At 42.2% G+C, this 14,100-nt stretch overlaps 1 protein-coding gene across 1 annotated transcript in view; it reads right to left on the bottom strand.

Annotated features, from left to right (window-relative positions):
- The window catches only part of F13A1 (coagulation factor XIII A chain), a 212,418-nt gene that overhangs the window by 14,396 nt on the left and 183,922 nt on the right, over nt 1-14,100 (bottom strand). The window contains exons 13-14 of the mRNA XM_089682198.1: nt 5,500-5,660; nt 2,456-2,592 (exon numbers count right to left, since the gene is read on the bottom strand). Coding sequence (XP_089538324.1) covers nt 2,456-2,592; nt 5,500-5,660 — 298 coding nt within the window. The remainder of the gene's footprint in view (nt 1-2,455; nt 2,593-5,499; nt 5,661-14,100) is intronic.

Below are 14,100 nucleotides of genomic sequence, written 5' to 3'. Positions count from 1 at the left end.
ATGCAAACAAAAGCCCATCGACACAGGCCCCTAAGAAGCTAAAGTCTGGCTTTAAATCATGGTCGACATCAATGCGGCTTCTATCCTTCCTGTAACAGTCTTGTGTAACTGCTCTCTGAATAAGTCAGCAGCCCAGTGCTTGATGATAAAAATGAGGACGTAGCTTTTAACTTTTTAATAAAACTCAAAATTGTATTTTGGTAATAGATTTGTTCAATTTGCTTAGACCACACATTTTTGAGGAAAGAAGGAATGCATTTGATACAGTTAGTAAAGCAGATGCCCTTGACAGGCAATTTATCTAGCAACAGATATTCATCTTTCTTTTGATCACTGTGCCACAGTGTTCTGACCCTGGAGGTAAAAGAAATATTGGGTACTGCATATGACAGAGTTTGTGACTCTTTCGCCATCCTCCTATGTAAAAGAGATGATACTTGGTGGTTGCTAACCATAGGTACATGGAGTAAATCTTTAGCACTGTGTAAGCTCCAAATTGTGAATTGCATCTTACACAGGGCTATGTTGTTTTACTCCTAGTTATCAAATAGGGTCCAGGGGTGGCCTGAAATGAAGGTAAATATGTAAAGATGGGGTGGGCAGCAGTTCACTGAACCTGTTACTATGCAATTATAGGTTTACATTAAGCTGGGTAATGCATTGTAGAAAATGGTGGATACTGGCGTCCTTTTCAACTGCGTTGGACTAAGGCAGGGGTGTCCAAACTACGGCCCTCCAGCTGTTGACGTACTACAATTCCCATCATGACTCTGCTTCTGGGTGTCTTGCCTGTGGATATCAGAGTCTTGCAAGGCCTCATAGGACTTGCAGTTCCTCAACACCTGGAGAGCCATAGTTTGGACACCCCTGGACTAAGGAATATACAAATTAAGTGATACCCACAGAGCCGATATTTTAAAAGTAGGACTATGAGGAAAAAACAAAATTACATATGCTGTCTGTCAATAGCATTAACAAAGTGTTTTTTTTTCTTTTTGATAAAAAGGTTTAAACGAAAAACCTGACCTTTGCAAGCTTCTCGATAGTTTATTATTTTTTTAACTGTAAATTTTGTTGGACAGCTTAGCCTGGATGTAAATGTGGAGAAAAATATAAATAATGGTATGTGAAATAAAAACTCACAAAAAAGTTTTTCACAGATGGAAAGCATTTGGGCATCTATGGTGATTATGTTAACAGGGGAAGATCTAAAAACCATCACATGCCTCTTCAAATATATCGCTTGGTATTTAACCATGACTCTAAAGGGCAAATTGGGTCTATTGGCCTTGACAGGCTCCAATGATCACTTAACATCCCTAGTGGTCTGATTATGTCCATATTTCTGTGCTCAAAGCGGTACATTTTTTTGTATGGAAATATGTATTTTTTTATTGTAGGCTTGTAAATTTTAGGAATAACTCACTGAAGTCTGTCCGAACAAGAGTCTAGTAAACATCCTGGGTATGCTAAAATTTGAAACACGAAATCATAAATTCTAATTTAATAAATAATCATAAATGATAATATAATAATAAATTTAATTTAATAATGTAATCAAACCAAAAACACTGAAATTTGAAATAGAGTGCCAAGTTCACACATCACTGAGCAAAGTCGCAAAATCGTTTTCAGTGTCTGATGACGAATTTCCCCACGAATCATTATCACTCAATTCTGCAAGTGGTTCTAATTTACTATCGCTGTTCTCTAGCTGGTCTAAAACCGATTTTGACCTAAAGGGACGCTTTTTAGGACGCCATGGACATTTCTCAGTTTCCAGGCAGAAAGGACAGTAAAAATGCAGGTAGGGCACAGGACAAAGCACTCGGGACAAAATGTATGTGAAATTGTTTGATACAGTAATGTTATACTAGGTTATTTTAGTAAATTCAGTGAATGTCAATTTTTGTCATTTTCAAATTTCCCGCCGTTTCTTCCCCGTACGTCCCGATGTCGCAGGGGATGGAATCCGGAAGACAGATGCCGGCATCCACCAGAGGACATTACAGGAGACACTGCAGGAGGGACATCACGGGAGCGCAGAACAAGGCAAGAGAAGAACAGATCCTGGAGCAGCGCCTCATGGTAAGCCCGAGTGTAGCTCGGGGTTACCGCTTGTGGTACTGAAACTTTACCCCAAGCTACACTTGGGAATACCACCAGGGAGGCTACAAAAGGAGACTTGGGAATATGAGGAACAAGGGAAAGATATTTGTTATCCCTAACATTAAACTAAACACATGTAAAACAGCTTCAATAAAATATCTAAAAAAATTTTGCATTATTATATTAAACACTATCATTGCAGGTAGTAATCCCAAAGAGTTACCAGAATACAATATTTTATACTACAGTGGACCTTTTATTATTGACTTATCTTAAAACTTAATCTGACACACCATTATATGAATAAGGAATGACACTCTAAGAACATCTATAAACAAGTCCTTACCTGAAAATCTGAGTTTTGGTTTTCATAAGACCTGGACCACCAATACGCACGACAACATTCTGTAGTTTCTTCTTTAGTGGATTAGTGAATTCCACCACCACTTTCATTTCTTTACCAGCCATCTTATCTCCAATAGTCTAAAGTGCAAAGACGTATATTACAGTGTATTAATGAAGATACATGACACAACTAAATCTGAAATCACCTGAGGATAACCTAGCCATTAAATGTTAATCTTAGTATTCTAATCAGTATATTATAAAGATCTTTTAATGAACACCCACTATAACAATTAGGCAGTATCATAATTGACATTCTGCTAGAAATACATTTCCATATTATTGCATAGGTAACAAAAGACTCTCAGTGGTCAATTGCTTCTGTCTTATTATCAATCAATATTACCAATATCGAGGTTCTATAAATTATCCATTATGCCTTAGCCTTTGTATGTAATGATTGTAAAGCTGAACTCACAAGAGAAGGGGGGGGGGGGTATGCTGATAGGATGAGAAAGCAGACTTGTTTAGTCCCAGGGTTGGGGGGGAGTAGACCTGTAAAAGTGAGCCTGTCGCAGTGAAAGATCCCTTCTCTGCCAGGTGGGACGGTGCTGTATAAATATTAGGACTGAATCAACAGAAATACAATTACTTTTGACAGGTAAAACAGTCCTCTTTTTATCTGTGTGCCTGGAGTTCAGCTTTAACTTTTTCCTCTGGAGAACCTTATTAAATATATCAGTATTTAGTATGAAATTAAAGCTGGCTATTATTAGATCTAGCAATACTCCTGGCTACTGCAGCTTGCTAATATACACTAAACTATATTGCAATATTGCATATATTAAAAAATAATCAAATTACATTACGGGTTCAACGATAGGATTATAATTATTTTCAGTAATGTATTCTAGTGATCTCTGTGTCAATCATAGCACAATGACCTGGCCCTCTTACCTATAGTGTCTTTCATTAGATTTTTTGGCCTCATAATAAATGTAAAGCCTACACAGTTAGGTGTGGATGTATTGGTTCAATCATAAGTACCACAAGAAGAATATTCCTTGTTTAACTGAGTGCATTATTGTGCACTAAGATACATTACATCTATATTAACAGGCGCCGTTAATGTCTCCCTCTTATTAAGTTATTGAATGACAGATCCGTCCATCAGCAGCACAGTTTAAGGCGCATTATATTGCTTAGAGGATTTCTCAGAGTAAATGTAAAATTATGAAAATGCTGCAATAATTGTGTCACGTCCATGTAAATAAAGATAACACATCCATTTTTCTTGGAAAGGCCATCAACGAGGTTTGCAGTAAACCTGTCACACCAATAAATATTTACTACATGTCTCCTAGGTATAATTATATGTAAACAGTTGTGACCTTAAACAGCCTTTGGTGTGTCTAATGGACATGCAGTTGACATGTATATACCGAAATGCTGCCTCGCGGTGAATAAAAAGTGCTTCTGATAAATCATTAGCTATTTGGCACTATTGCTAATACAGTATGTGCCTTCTAGAAATGATTTAGCTCAAAATGCATTCTATAAGTTGCAAGTATTTTGTGATAGAAGCAGTCAAGAACAAATAGTGTTTATTAAGCATATGTAAATACATATACATAAAATATGCATTTGTAAAAAGCAAACATGGTTTTCCAAATGTATATATATATATACTGTATAATGGAGATGAAAAAAAACTGTTTTTATCACATTAACATTATCCTGGTCACATTTTTCATTGCATATCACTGCTGAATCAACTGCAAAATTCTCAGGGCTTTATTTTTTCTCAGGCACTCCTCCTTACCCCCTGATTCACCCCTATATTTGCCTCCTATCTACCTCCAAGAACTGTCCCTTGTCTCTGCCCCTACCCATCTCCCAGTACCACCCCTATAAGAGAATACAGAACTATGTATCATTTTGTGGTGGTAAGTATTTTGTATGAAATATGTTAATGATAACAACAACTGCAGCAAACTAGGCCCCCTAGCAACAATAGATCCCCTATGGAACAATAGCCCCCTAACAATAAGTCCCCCCCAGCAAAAATAGGTACCCCACCCGTAACAATAGATCCAGCAGCAATGTGCTCCAGACCACACAACAGTAGATCTTCCCCAACAACTATAGATCCACCAGCAACACTACAATGATAACAACAAAAGCAGCAAAATAGACCCCCCTAATAACAATAGATTTGCCCAGCAACAATAGATTCCCCAAGCAACAATAGGCCCCCCACCAACAACAACAGGTACTCCCTAGCAACATCAGGTCCCCTGCCAGCAACAATAGATCCATACGCAACCAGCATCAATAGACCCTTCAGCACATCCAAGTACCCCTTGGCAGTATATACATTGAGTTCTGGAGGTACCAAAACTGCATTGCCATGTTCCCACAGCAAAAAAACTATATATTCTATTCCTCAACTTAGGCTATTAAGGGCACAAACACTTTTGCACCAGTACTGATCCTTGTCTAATTTTTCCTCCCTAGCAACAACAGGTCCCCTGCCAGCAACAATAGATCCATACGCAGCCAGCATCAATAGACCCTTCAGCACATCCAAGTACCCCTTGGCAGTATATACATTGAGTTCTGGAGGTACCAAAACTGCATTGCCATGTTGCCACAGCAAAAAAACTATATATTCTATTCCCCTCCTTTGGCTATTAAGGGCACAAACACTTTTGCACCAGTACTGATCCTTGTCTAATTTTTCCTCCCTTTCACCCTCTATATTTGCTGGGTACTGGATTGCATTCATTATCATGATGACCCCTCCAGTGTACACATTTGCTACTGTATCTAAAAAAACACAGCATATCTCTTTAAAAACTTTACCTACAATTCTTCAAAGTAGATTCTACTGCATTATATCTCAGCACTTGAAAATGCAACTTATTAATCTGCATTAGCAAATACGTGCATACTGGAGAGGGCCTCAATATAGGGTGGTTCAGCATAACATTTTTACGTACAATACCATCAGTCTAATTTCATTTTCAAAGATGTGGTTCTCACCTTAATGCGCAGCTCAGGAACTTGCAATACTACAATCTTCTGTTTGGCCATTATCTTCCTTGTTTCATTGATACGAGTCGTGACGAAGAAGTGTAAAGAGGCCTGTTCCACAAGATGGCTCATGTACTCACTGGCTTTTATATTAACGTCCACTGTTTTATCTAATGGAAATATATAATGGAAAAGAGGAAACACAATTTACATTCTGAAGAGGTCATTTGAATTGCATTTCCACATATCAGACACTATATAACACTCATCTTGTCTGTTGCAAGTAGCTAAAAGGTAATGCACAAATTCCACCTCTTCACACTCAATACACAGCTAGGGATACTTGTGCTTGATTTAAGCATCTTCTGATTGTGCAGCTCAATGTATCTTTCAAGCACACAATCTGCTTTTAATAAATAAACCTTAATGTAAATCACTCAAGTGCTGCTTTACGAACATTACAGAAAAGTTCAAAAGAAAATACAAAGAGTTATAGTTTTTCAAAACTGCAATTTTTGTTTTATGACAAATACATTTTTGAAAGATGAAATAAATTCTTATCATTTGTTCCTAAGTGATTTCAAATAAAGAGACAGCTCAAAATATCCACAGGGTGCAATATCTATGCTTAGATGAAAAAGGAAGCAGTTGTTCATAGATATGTAAACACAAAGGACAATAGACTTTGTTTAAAAAATTATATGCAATGACCTATTTCCAACAATTACAGGTCGCCTTTAGAAGAAAAAATAGTACATTGGCGGTTTTTCTGTGTCACACCATGATTAGCTCTGCGTAGGAGAGCTATGTTTCGTTCCCCAACAGGCAACCTTTATGAGGTTCCTCATAAGAAGGAAATGTAATGAGATAGTTCGATCTGAACTGCAGTCAGAGATACAAAAAACACCAGTTAATGCTGTAATTTTTTTATTACAATCAACAAATATGTTTTTAAATGTAACTACCCATATCTGTATTGATATCAGTCTCCTGTAATCCCCTGTACAGTAGACCTTAAAGTGGTTCTAAAGGCAGAAAGTGTTTTACCATTCTGTTCAATAAAGTAAAAAACATTCTGGCTGCAGCTTCCCCCAACCCCGCCCCCCCCTTATACTTACCTGAGCCCCATCTCACTCCATGGATGTAGAGGAGAGCTATGGCTCTCCTGGTTCTCTTTTGCCTTATTGGATCACACAGCAATGGGAGCTCCTGGAGTGGGGAGCGGGACCAAGCCATGCTCTGTGTGTGAATCGACAATGCTTGGAAGCAAGAGGACTTCTGTTGGGGCACTCAGCTGGGGAGAGGAGCCAGGATTGCCTGCAAGGGACCCAAAAACCATTGCACAGAGCAAGTAAGTATAACATGTTTATTTTTTTTTTTTTTTTTAAATTGTAATTCCAACGTTTAGATTCACTTTAAGCTGCCCATACACTGATCACAATTCCAAACTGCTTGTGTTCACCCCTGCTCAACAGAAGTCGATTGACTTCTGATCAGCAAAATGCTGATCAGTATATGGTGACAGCAATGGAATTCAATGACCAGACAGGGGTAATTCTTCCATCCACCTTGCTTCTATGGATGGAGGAATCTGAGGTTACTATTTGATTTTCTTGATTCTGGTAAAGTAGCATTTAAGCTATAACTTTTTTAGGACAAGCACATTTGTCAGGTTCCTATTGCTCTCTGTGTCCCCATAAGGGGGATTCACCCTCTATATTCTTCATCCTCTTTATTCTCTATTCTTCCTGGTGAATGTTATCACAAAGTGTGAAAATGGAAGGAAATAACAAATTTTGAGTTGTTACCAGAATGGGAGAAAACTTCCAAAGGGGACAATAATTCCACTGCCCCTGATGGCAATCCAGGAATTTCCCTTGTTTTGGTGGAGTTTCTTCTCATTTCTCATTATGGCTATGGGACATAGCCATAATGACGTAAGAGTGATGTCTGAGTGACAAAAACACATTTGAAGTGGAACATCCAGTCGCTGACTTCCGGTCATATCATTTCTGGTTGCTAGAAAGCAGCCAATTCCAGGGTCTCTGGAACAGCGACACCAAAACTCATACAATGCTGATTCATTTGTGCCAATGTGGAAGCACATACAAATGTGAGTATATTTACCATTGTCACTTTTATTCATTTTAATAAATGTATTACACTATAATACTATTTTTAACCTTTGGTTCCTGTGCGGGATAATGGAGTGAATGAAAAGATTGATCTGAGGTACCACACCATCTGGGGCACCACACCATCTTTGGGCAAACAAGCACATTAGACCTTCTTTTTAACTAAAGAGGTCATATTGGTCTGGTGAGTTACTTAGCTTTCTCACTGGTTAAAATATGGATACTACATGGTGAAGGAGTAATAGTACCAATCATCTGTTTTCATTAAGACTGCACTTTTTATGGACTGTTTGCACTTTATGGCCATTTTTTTCATTATATATATTTCTTGCACTTCACATTTTTTTTTAGAATTGATCATTTTGTATTATCTTTTAATGGTAGGCATATTTGCACAGAACAAAGCTTCACACAATTTTTTAAGGAGCGTTTTGCCGAGATTGTCGTGTGCTCCAGTTGCCTGACAATCGCTGCAGAATCGTATTTCAGTTCGGGTGCCATTGAAGAATAATGGCACCCAAATGCACACAGCATGTTGTGCTGTGATTTGGGATCAAGGGCAAAATTGTGAGATGTTAAGGGGACCTAAGGGTAATGTCTATTTATGTTTGCAAAATTGGGATTTTACTCAAGTAATAATAAAAAAAAAATAGCATTGTGATGATATGATAATAGCTCATTGGTAGCACCATAATGAATTTTCTCCACATCAGATAAATATTTTAAAGCTTTTTCTGCTATGCAGAGCAATACAAAGCAGCATGCTGGTGCTGACAGGGAAGAGATCTGTGTTGTTTACATACAGACCTCTCCCCTGTCAGTGTTCCTTGGCAATCTCCAGGAGCCGGCGGGGAAACTCTGGCCGGGCCCCTTTGATCGACAGCTGTGGCCACCAATGGCGGCGCCTGCCCCCTACCCGCAAATGCAAAATCATATATATATATATATATATATATATATATATATATACACATACATAATTTTGAATAGCCCTGCCGTGCTGTAGCAGTAGTTCTGCTATAGGGCAGTCGGGAAGTGGTTAACCCCTTCCTGCCAAGTGTCATTAGTACAGTGTCAGTGCTTTTTATTAGCACTGATCACTGTATTAGTGTCACTGGGGATGTCAGTGGCAGTTAGTCAGTTCCCCCCCAGTGTCAGAATGCCTGCCACAGTCCCGCTATAAGTTGATGATCGCTGCCATTACTAGTATAAAATAAATAAATACATAAAAATTCCAGCATATATACCACCACTTGTAGATGATAGTAACTTTCATGTAAACGAATTTAAATTTACACGTATTGTGATTCTTTTTTTTGCAAAGACATGTAGCAGAATACATTTTGGCCTACATTTATGAAGAAATTAGATTTTTTTTTTATTTTTTCTTACTGGGTATGCTTTATAGCAAAAAGTCAAAAATATTGTTTTTTTTTCAAAATTGTTTGTATTTTTTTGCTGATAGCACAAAAAAATAAAAACTGCAGAGGTGATCAAATGCCACCAAAATAAAGCTCCATTTGAGGAGCAAAAAGGACATAAATGTCATTTGGGTGCAGCGTTGCATGACCAATTGTCAGGTAAAGTAACACAGTGCCATACCACAAAAAATTACCTGGTCAGGAAGTGGGTGGGGGGTGTAAATCCTCTGGAGGGTAAGTGGTTGTGCTTGTTTCCTCCAAAATCTGGCCTGAAATGCCTAATTACACAATGGCATGGCCTCGCCCTGCCACAGTATATACACATCTGAACTTAGGCAAAAACATTTAAAGCATATTAACTAAACAATACAAATTCCCTTAAAGTGCTTTTGATTATTTTCTATAGCATTTGACAAGGATCTTTCCTGGCCTTGTCACGTATCTATGAAGAAGGGATTTTTCTTAGCAAAAAAATGACCCAACAACATCTAACACTGTGCTTGTGAGTATTTTGCATTGCAGTTGAAAATCTTTGCAAAAGAAAACACAATTGTCACTCTTTGAATATCCAATTCACATTTGTGCATTTTAGTTCCGTTAAATGTATGTGACACCATATGCAAAATGTGTGATGAGAAATGTGCCATTATATGTGTGAATGGAACCATACCCTCAAGATGAAAATGCAGAGATCTGAACAGACCATATGCTATAATAGCACAGATCTCATCATGCCATTTGCAAATTTACATGCATTCAGCAACAGCAGAAATGTTCAGATCTGAGGAGGGTCTAAACTAGTTGTCTTCAAACTAATGCCCATAGGCCACATCTGGACCACTACAAAAAATTTTCTGGCCCACAGATGAAGTCATTGGTGTATCCTCAAGGTGCACATACTGAGGATTGAGGTCAGCAGAGGCTGCCTATGGTCTATGGCTATGGTGGCAGCAGGACTACAGGTCCCAAGATTCTCTGCTGTCTCTCAGGATATTAGCTCTTTCTTTGCTGACAGGAAGTGATGTAATTATCTGAATACTGGGCACTTGGGGGAAAGGCTTAATCCATAGTTCCACTCATCAATATCCCTTGGTTTCCATTAGAACACAGCAGGCACCTGGCTACACAAAATTTATGTGCATTTTGTTTTCTTTTAAGACACATTAAAAAATGTAGCAATTTGCACAAAATGTATTCTTAAATGCAGTAATATGCAGAAAAGGATACACACTAAAACATATTTCTTTTATAATACTTTACCATGAATCTAGCCTTAGTATTAAAAGTAAACTAAATGATGCTCTACTAATTAACATACTATTTTCAGAATAATTTCCAAATGTTGGATGATTGACAGTGATCAAGCTTATTTTCAAATTACTGTCCATACAAAAGAATTTGGGGCAAGCACTCTTGTGAAGATCGGTACATTGGGAAGCAGAGTAAGAGCTGTCAAAGGCTCTAATTTTATCTCTTGATTATTGAATACTTAACACTCAGTCACTTTAAGCAAGGCTGTCATGAAAGACACAGAAACTGCCATGACTGACCTCTCCTTTTGAAAATCTTAATTACTCCACTGTCATGCTTTCAATCATTGATCTTAAACAAGTATGCACACTGGGCCTTTGTCAATTGTGCTGCGGCTGTATGGGACTGGACGGTGCACCAAGTGGTAGTGTCAGGGATCTCCTCGATCCCCGCCGCGATGGGCTCGGCGCAGGCGCACTGCTCCACCCAGTGCACGGGCACTAGGTCCGGGCCGGCCGCGGCGTTCGAGTTCGCGCATGCGCAGTAGAAGCCGCGGCCGCCCGCTGGGCACCAATGGCAGCGCAGGGCGGGATATTTAAAGGTCCCTGAGCTGTCATTTCGTTGCCTTCTGGTCTTACCTGCTTCCTGTGTTCCTGTACCTGTGCCTAGTAAGTTGTTGACCCGGATTGCCTTTGACCTTGCTGATTTCTCCTGCCCAGACCCTTGCTTGCCTGACCTCTCTCCCTGGATGCCCCTTATTAGATCTGACCTCCTGCTGCTGACCTGGCGTGTGACCCGACGATTCTCTGCCTGCTCCCTTGTACCTTACCGTCCTCTACAATACCGACTCGGCCTGTCTGACTACGCACTTGCTCAGCCATCCATCCATCCATCCCATCGGGGTCACCCGACCTCCTCACATCTGGCTCTCCCTGGTTGGAGCCCCTGGCGAACACCACTACCACTGACAGGTGTGCTCAGCAGAGGCGACCTGGTCTCGGGGTACTACAAGTCCATCCCCACCATCAGGGGCCCTGGTGAACAAGTACCCTGGGGCTTAGACTCCGCGCTCTGGGCACGCCTGACCAGTGGAGTGCTAGTGGTGCCGCTCGGCGGTCCCTCACAGTACCAGAAGGCCATGACTGAGCCTCGAGGAGGACTCTCCCCGTTGGACGAGGTTTGCAGGCACCTGGCTACCCTGATGCAAGCTGTAAACACATTACAGGACAGATGTCTGCAGATCGAGAATCGATTTCAGGCCTGCACCATCTCTGTTCCTGTTTCACAGGCCCCGGCTCCTGCACCACCGGTCGCAGCAGTCCATGAGCCGGCTCCTGGGCCTCCCACATCACTCCCTATGGCGGAACCCCGAGTACCCTTACCCGAGCGCTTCCATGGGGATCGCACACGCTTTCGGTCATTCCGTGACTCCTGTCTGCTCTATTTTGAACTGCAGCCACGGACCTTTTTGACGGAATCAGTGAAAGTGGGGTTTGTTGTCTCCCTGTTGCAGGGTGAACCCCAAGACTGGGCCCACCGACTAAGGGGAAACAATGACCCTCACCTGGTTACGGTCGACAGCTTCTTTAACGCTATGGCCATCTTATATGATGACCCACAACGGGCAGCCTCGGCCGAGGCCACATTATACGCACTCCGACAAGGTCGGCGGGCGGCTGAGGAATACGCCTCTGACTTTAGGCGCTGGATGGGTGACACTCGTTGGAACGAGTTCGCACTCTTGCACCAGTTTCGTATGGGCCTATCAGAGGCTCTGAAAGACGAGCTCGCCCGGGTGGAGGTGCCCGAGACATTAGAGGACCTGATTGCACTCACTATCAAAATTGACCGTAGACTACGGGAGCGCAGATTGGAGAGGTCTGGTCAGGGTCGCGGAAATCCCTGGGGGTCATTTCAGGGATCCAGTCAACATACTAGGCCAAGCACCCAGAACCTGCCGTTTGAAGATGCTCCCGAACCCATGCAGCTAGGCCTGGCTCGGCCTAAACTATCGCCTGAGGAACGCCAGCGCAGACGCTCCCAGAATCTGTGCCTGTACTGCGGCGAAGCTGGTCACATGGTGCGTTCCTGCCCGCAGAAACTGAGTAAGTTCACCTCATCTTCTTTATCTGTTGGCAATATGAACCCGTCCCAGTACTTAGTTGTTCCCCTCTCCTTTCAGCTTTCAGAAAGGACCGTGGAGGTGACGGCCATAGTTGATTCGGGGGCATGCAGCTGTTTTGTGGATATCAATTTTGCTCACCAGCAGGGTATTCCCCTCCGCCCAAAGGAGAAGGGGTTTCACATCTTTTTGGCTGATGGTTCCCGGATAAAGTCAGGGGTGGTTAACCAGGAGACCCCTTCCATTGTGACTTCCATTGCCGGTCAGCACCGGGAACTCCTCCGCCTGGATGCTATTGCATCACCCCTTTTCCCAGTCATTCTGGGGCTCCCTTGGTTGCGGGCCCATAACCCCCAAATTGACTGGGAGACTGGGGTTGTCTCGTTCCCTTCCCCATATTGTCGGGAACTGTGTCGAACTTCGGGCCCGGAGGTCCCCCAGGTCCTCCTGTGCTCTGAAGGGGATGACAGCCTAAAACAAGTGATCCCTGCAGCCTACCATGAGTTTCTTGATGTGTTCAGTGAACGGGGAGCAGATGCTCTACCCCCCCACCGCCCATATGACTGTCCTATTGATCTGTTGCCCGGTTCGGAAATTCCGTTCGGGCGAATTTTTCCCCTTTCTGAGCTAGAATTAGGGGCCCTGAAGGACTATATTGAGGATAGCCTCCGAAAGGGATTTATCCGTCCCTCCACTTCCCCAGCAGGTGCAGGGATCTTCTTTGTAGAAAAGAAGGACAAGACTTTGAGGCCATGCATTGACTATCGGGAGCTGAATAGGGTCACCGTTAAAAATCGTTACCCATTACCACTGGTACCTGAATTATTCCAGAGCCTACAATTTGGTTCGCATAAGGGAGGGGGATGAGTGGAAGACGGCCTTCCGCACCCGTTTCGGCCATTTTGAGTACCTGGTCATGCCTTTCGGGTTGTGCAATGCGCCAGCCACCTTCCAACACTTTGTGAACAACATCTTTAGGGACTTCCTGGACATCTTTGTCATCGTCTACTTAGACGACATTTTAATTTTTTCATCCTCCCTGGGGGAGCACAGGGTACATGTATCAAAGGTGTTGGGGCGGTTGCGGCAGCACGGGTTGTACGCTAAAGCAGAGAAATGCTGCTTTGAACAGGCTAGCGTTACATTTCTGGGTCTGATCATCTCCACCACGGGGGTCGCAATGGACCCTCAGAAGGTCTCAGCGATCCTAGATTGGCCTGAACCCACGGACAGGAAAAGTGTCCAACGTTTTATTGGGTTCGCAAATTTTTACCGGAAGTTCATCAAGAACTTCTCGGGTCTGGTCTCCCCCATCACTCAGTTAACCAAGCTTGGGACGCGATTCAGATGGACGCCCGAGGCACAGGAAGCTTTTGAAGCATTAAAAAGGTTATTTACCTCGGCACCCATTCTGGGCCATCCCGACGCCTCCCTGCCCTACATCTTAGAAGTAGATGCATCTGAAAACGCGGTTGGCTCCATCCTTTCCCAGCGGAAGGGCGCCAAGGAATTACTCCACCCAGTAGCATTCTTTTCACGGAAACTTACCCCTGCGGAGAGGAACTACGACATTGGGGATCGCGAGCTACTGGCTATCAAAACCGCTTTAGAAGAATGGAGGTACCTGCTGGAAGGTGCCTCCCACCCCATCCTGATATTCACGGACCACAAGAACCTGGAA

The sequence above is a fragment of the Staurois parvus genome, unplaced genomic scaffold (genome assembly GCF_062004578.1).
Source record: "Staurois parvus isolate SC_StPar_1 unplaced genomic scaffold, SC_StPar_1.0 ptg000287l, whole genome shotgun sequence".
Taxonomy (NCBI): Eukaryota; Metazoa; Chordata; class Amphibia; order Anura; family Ranidae; genus Staurois; species Staurois parvus.
This window is presented reverse-complemented; position numbering and strand designations above follow the sequence as displayed.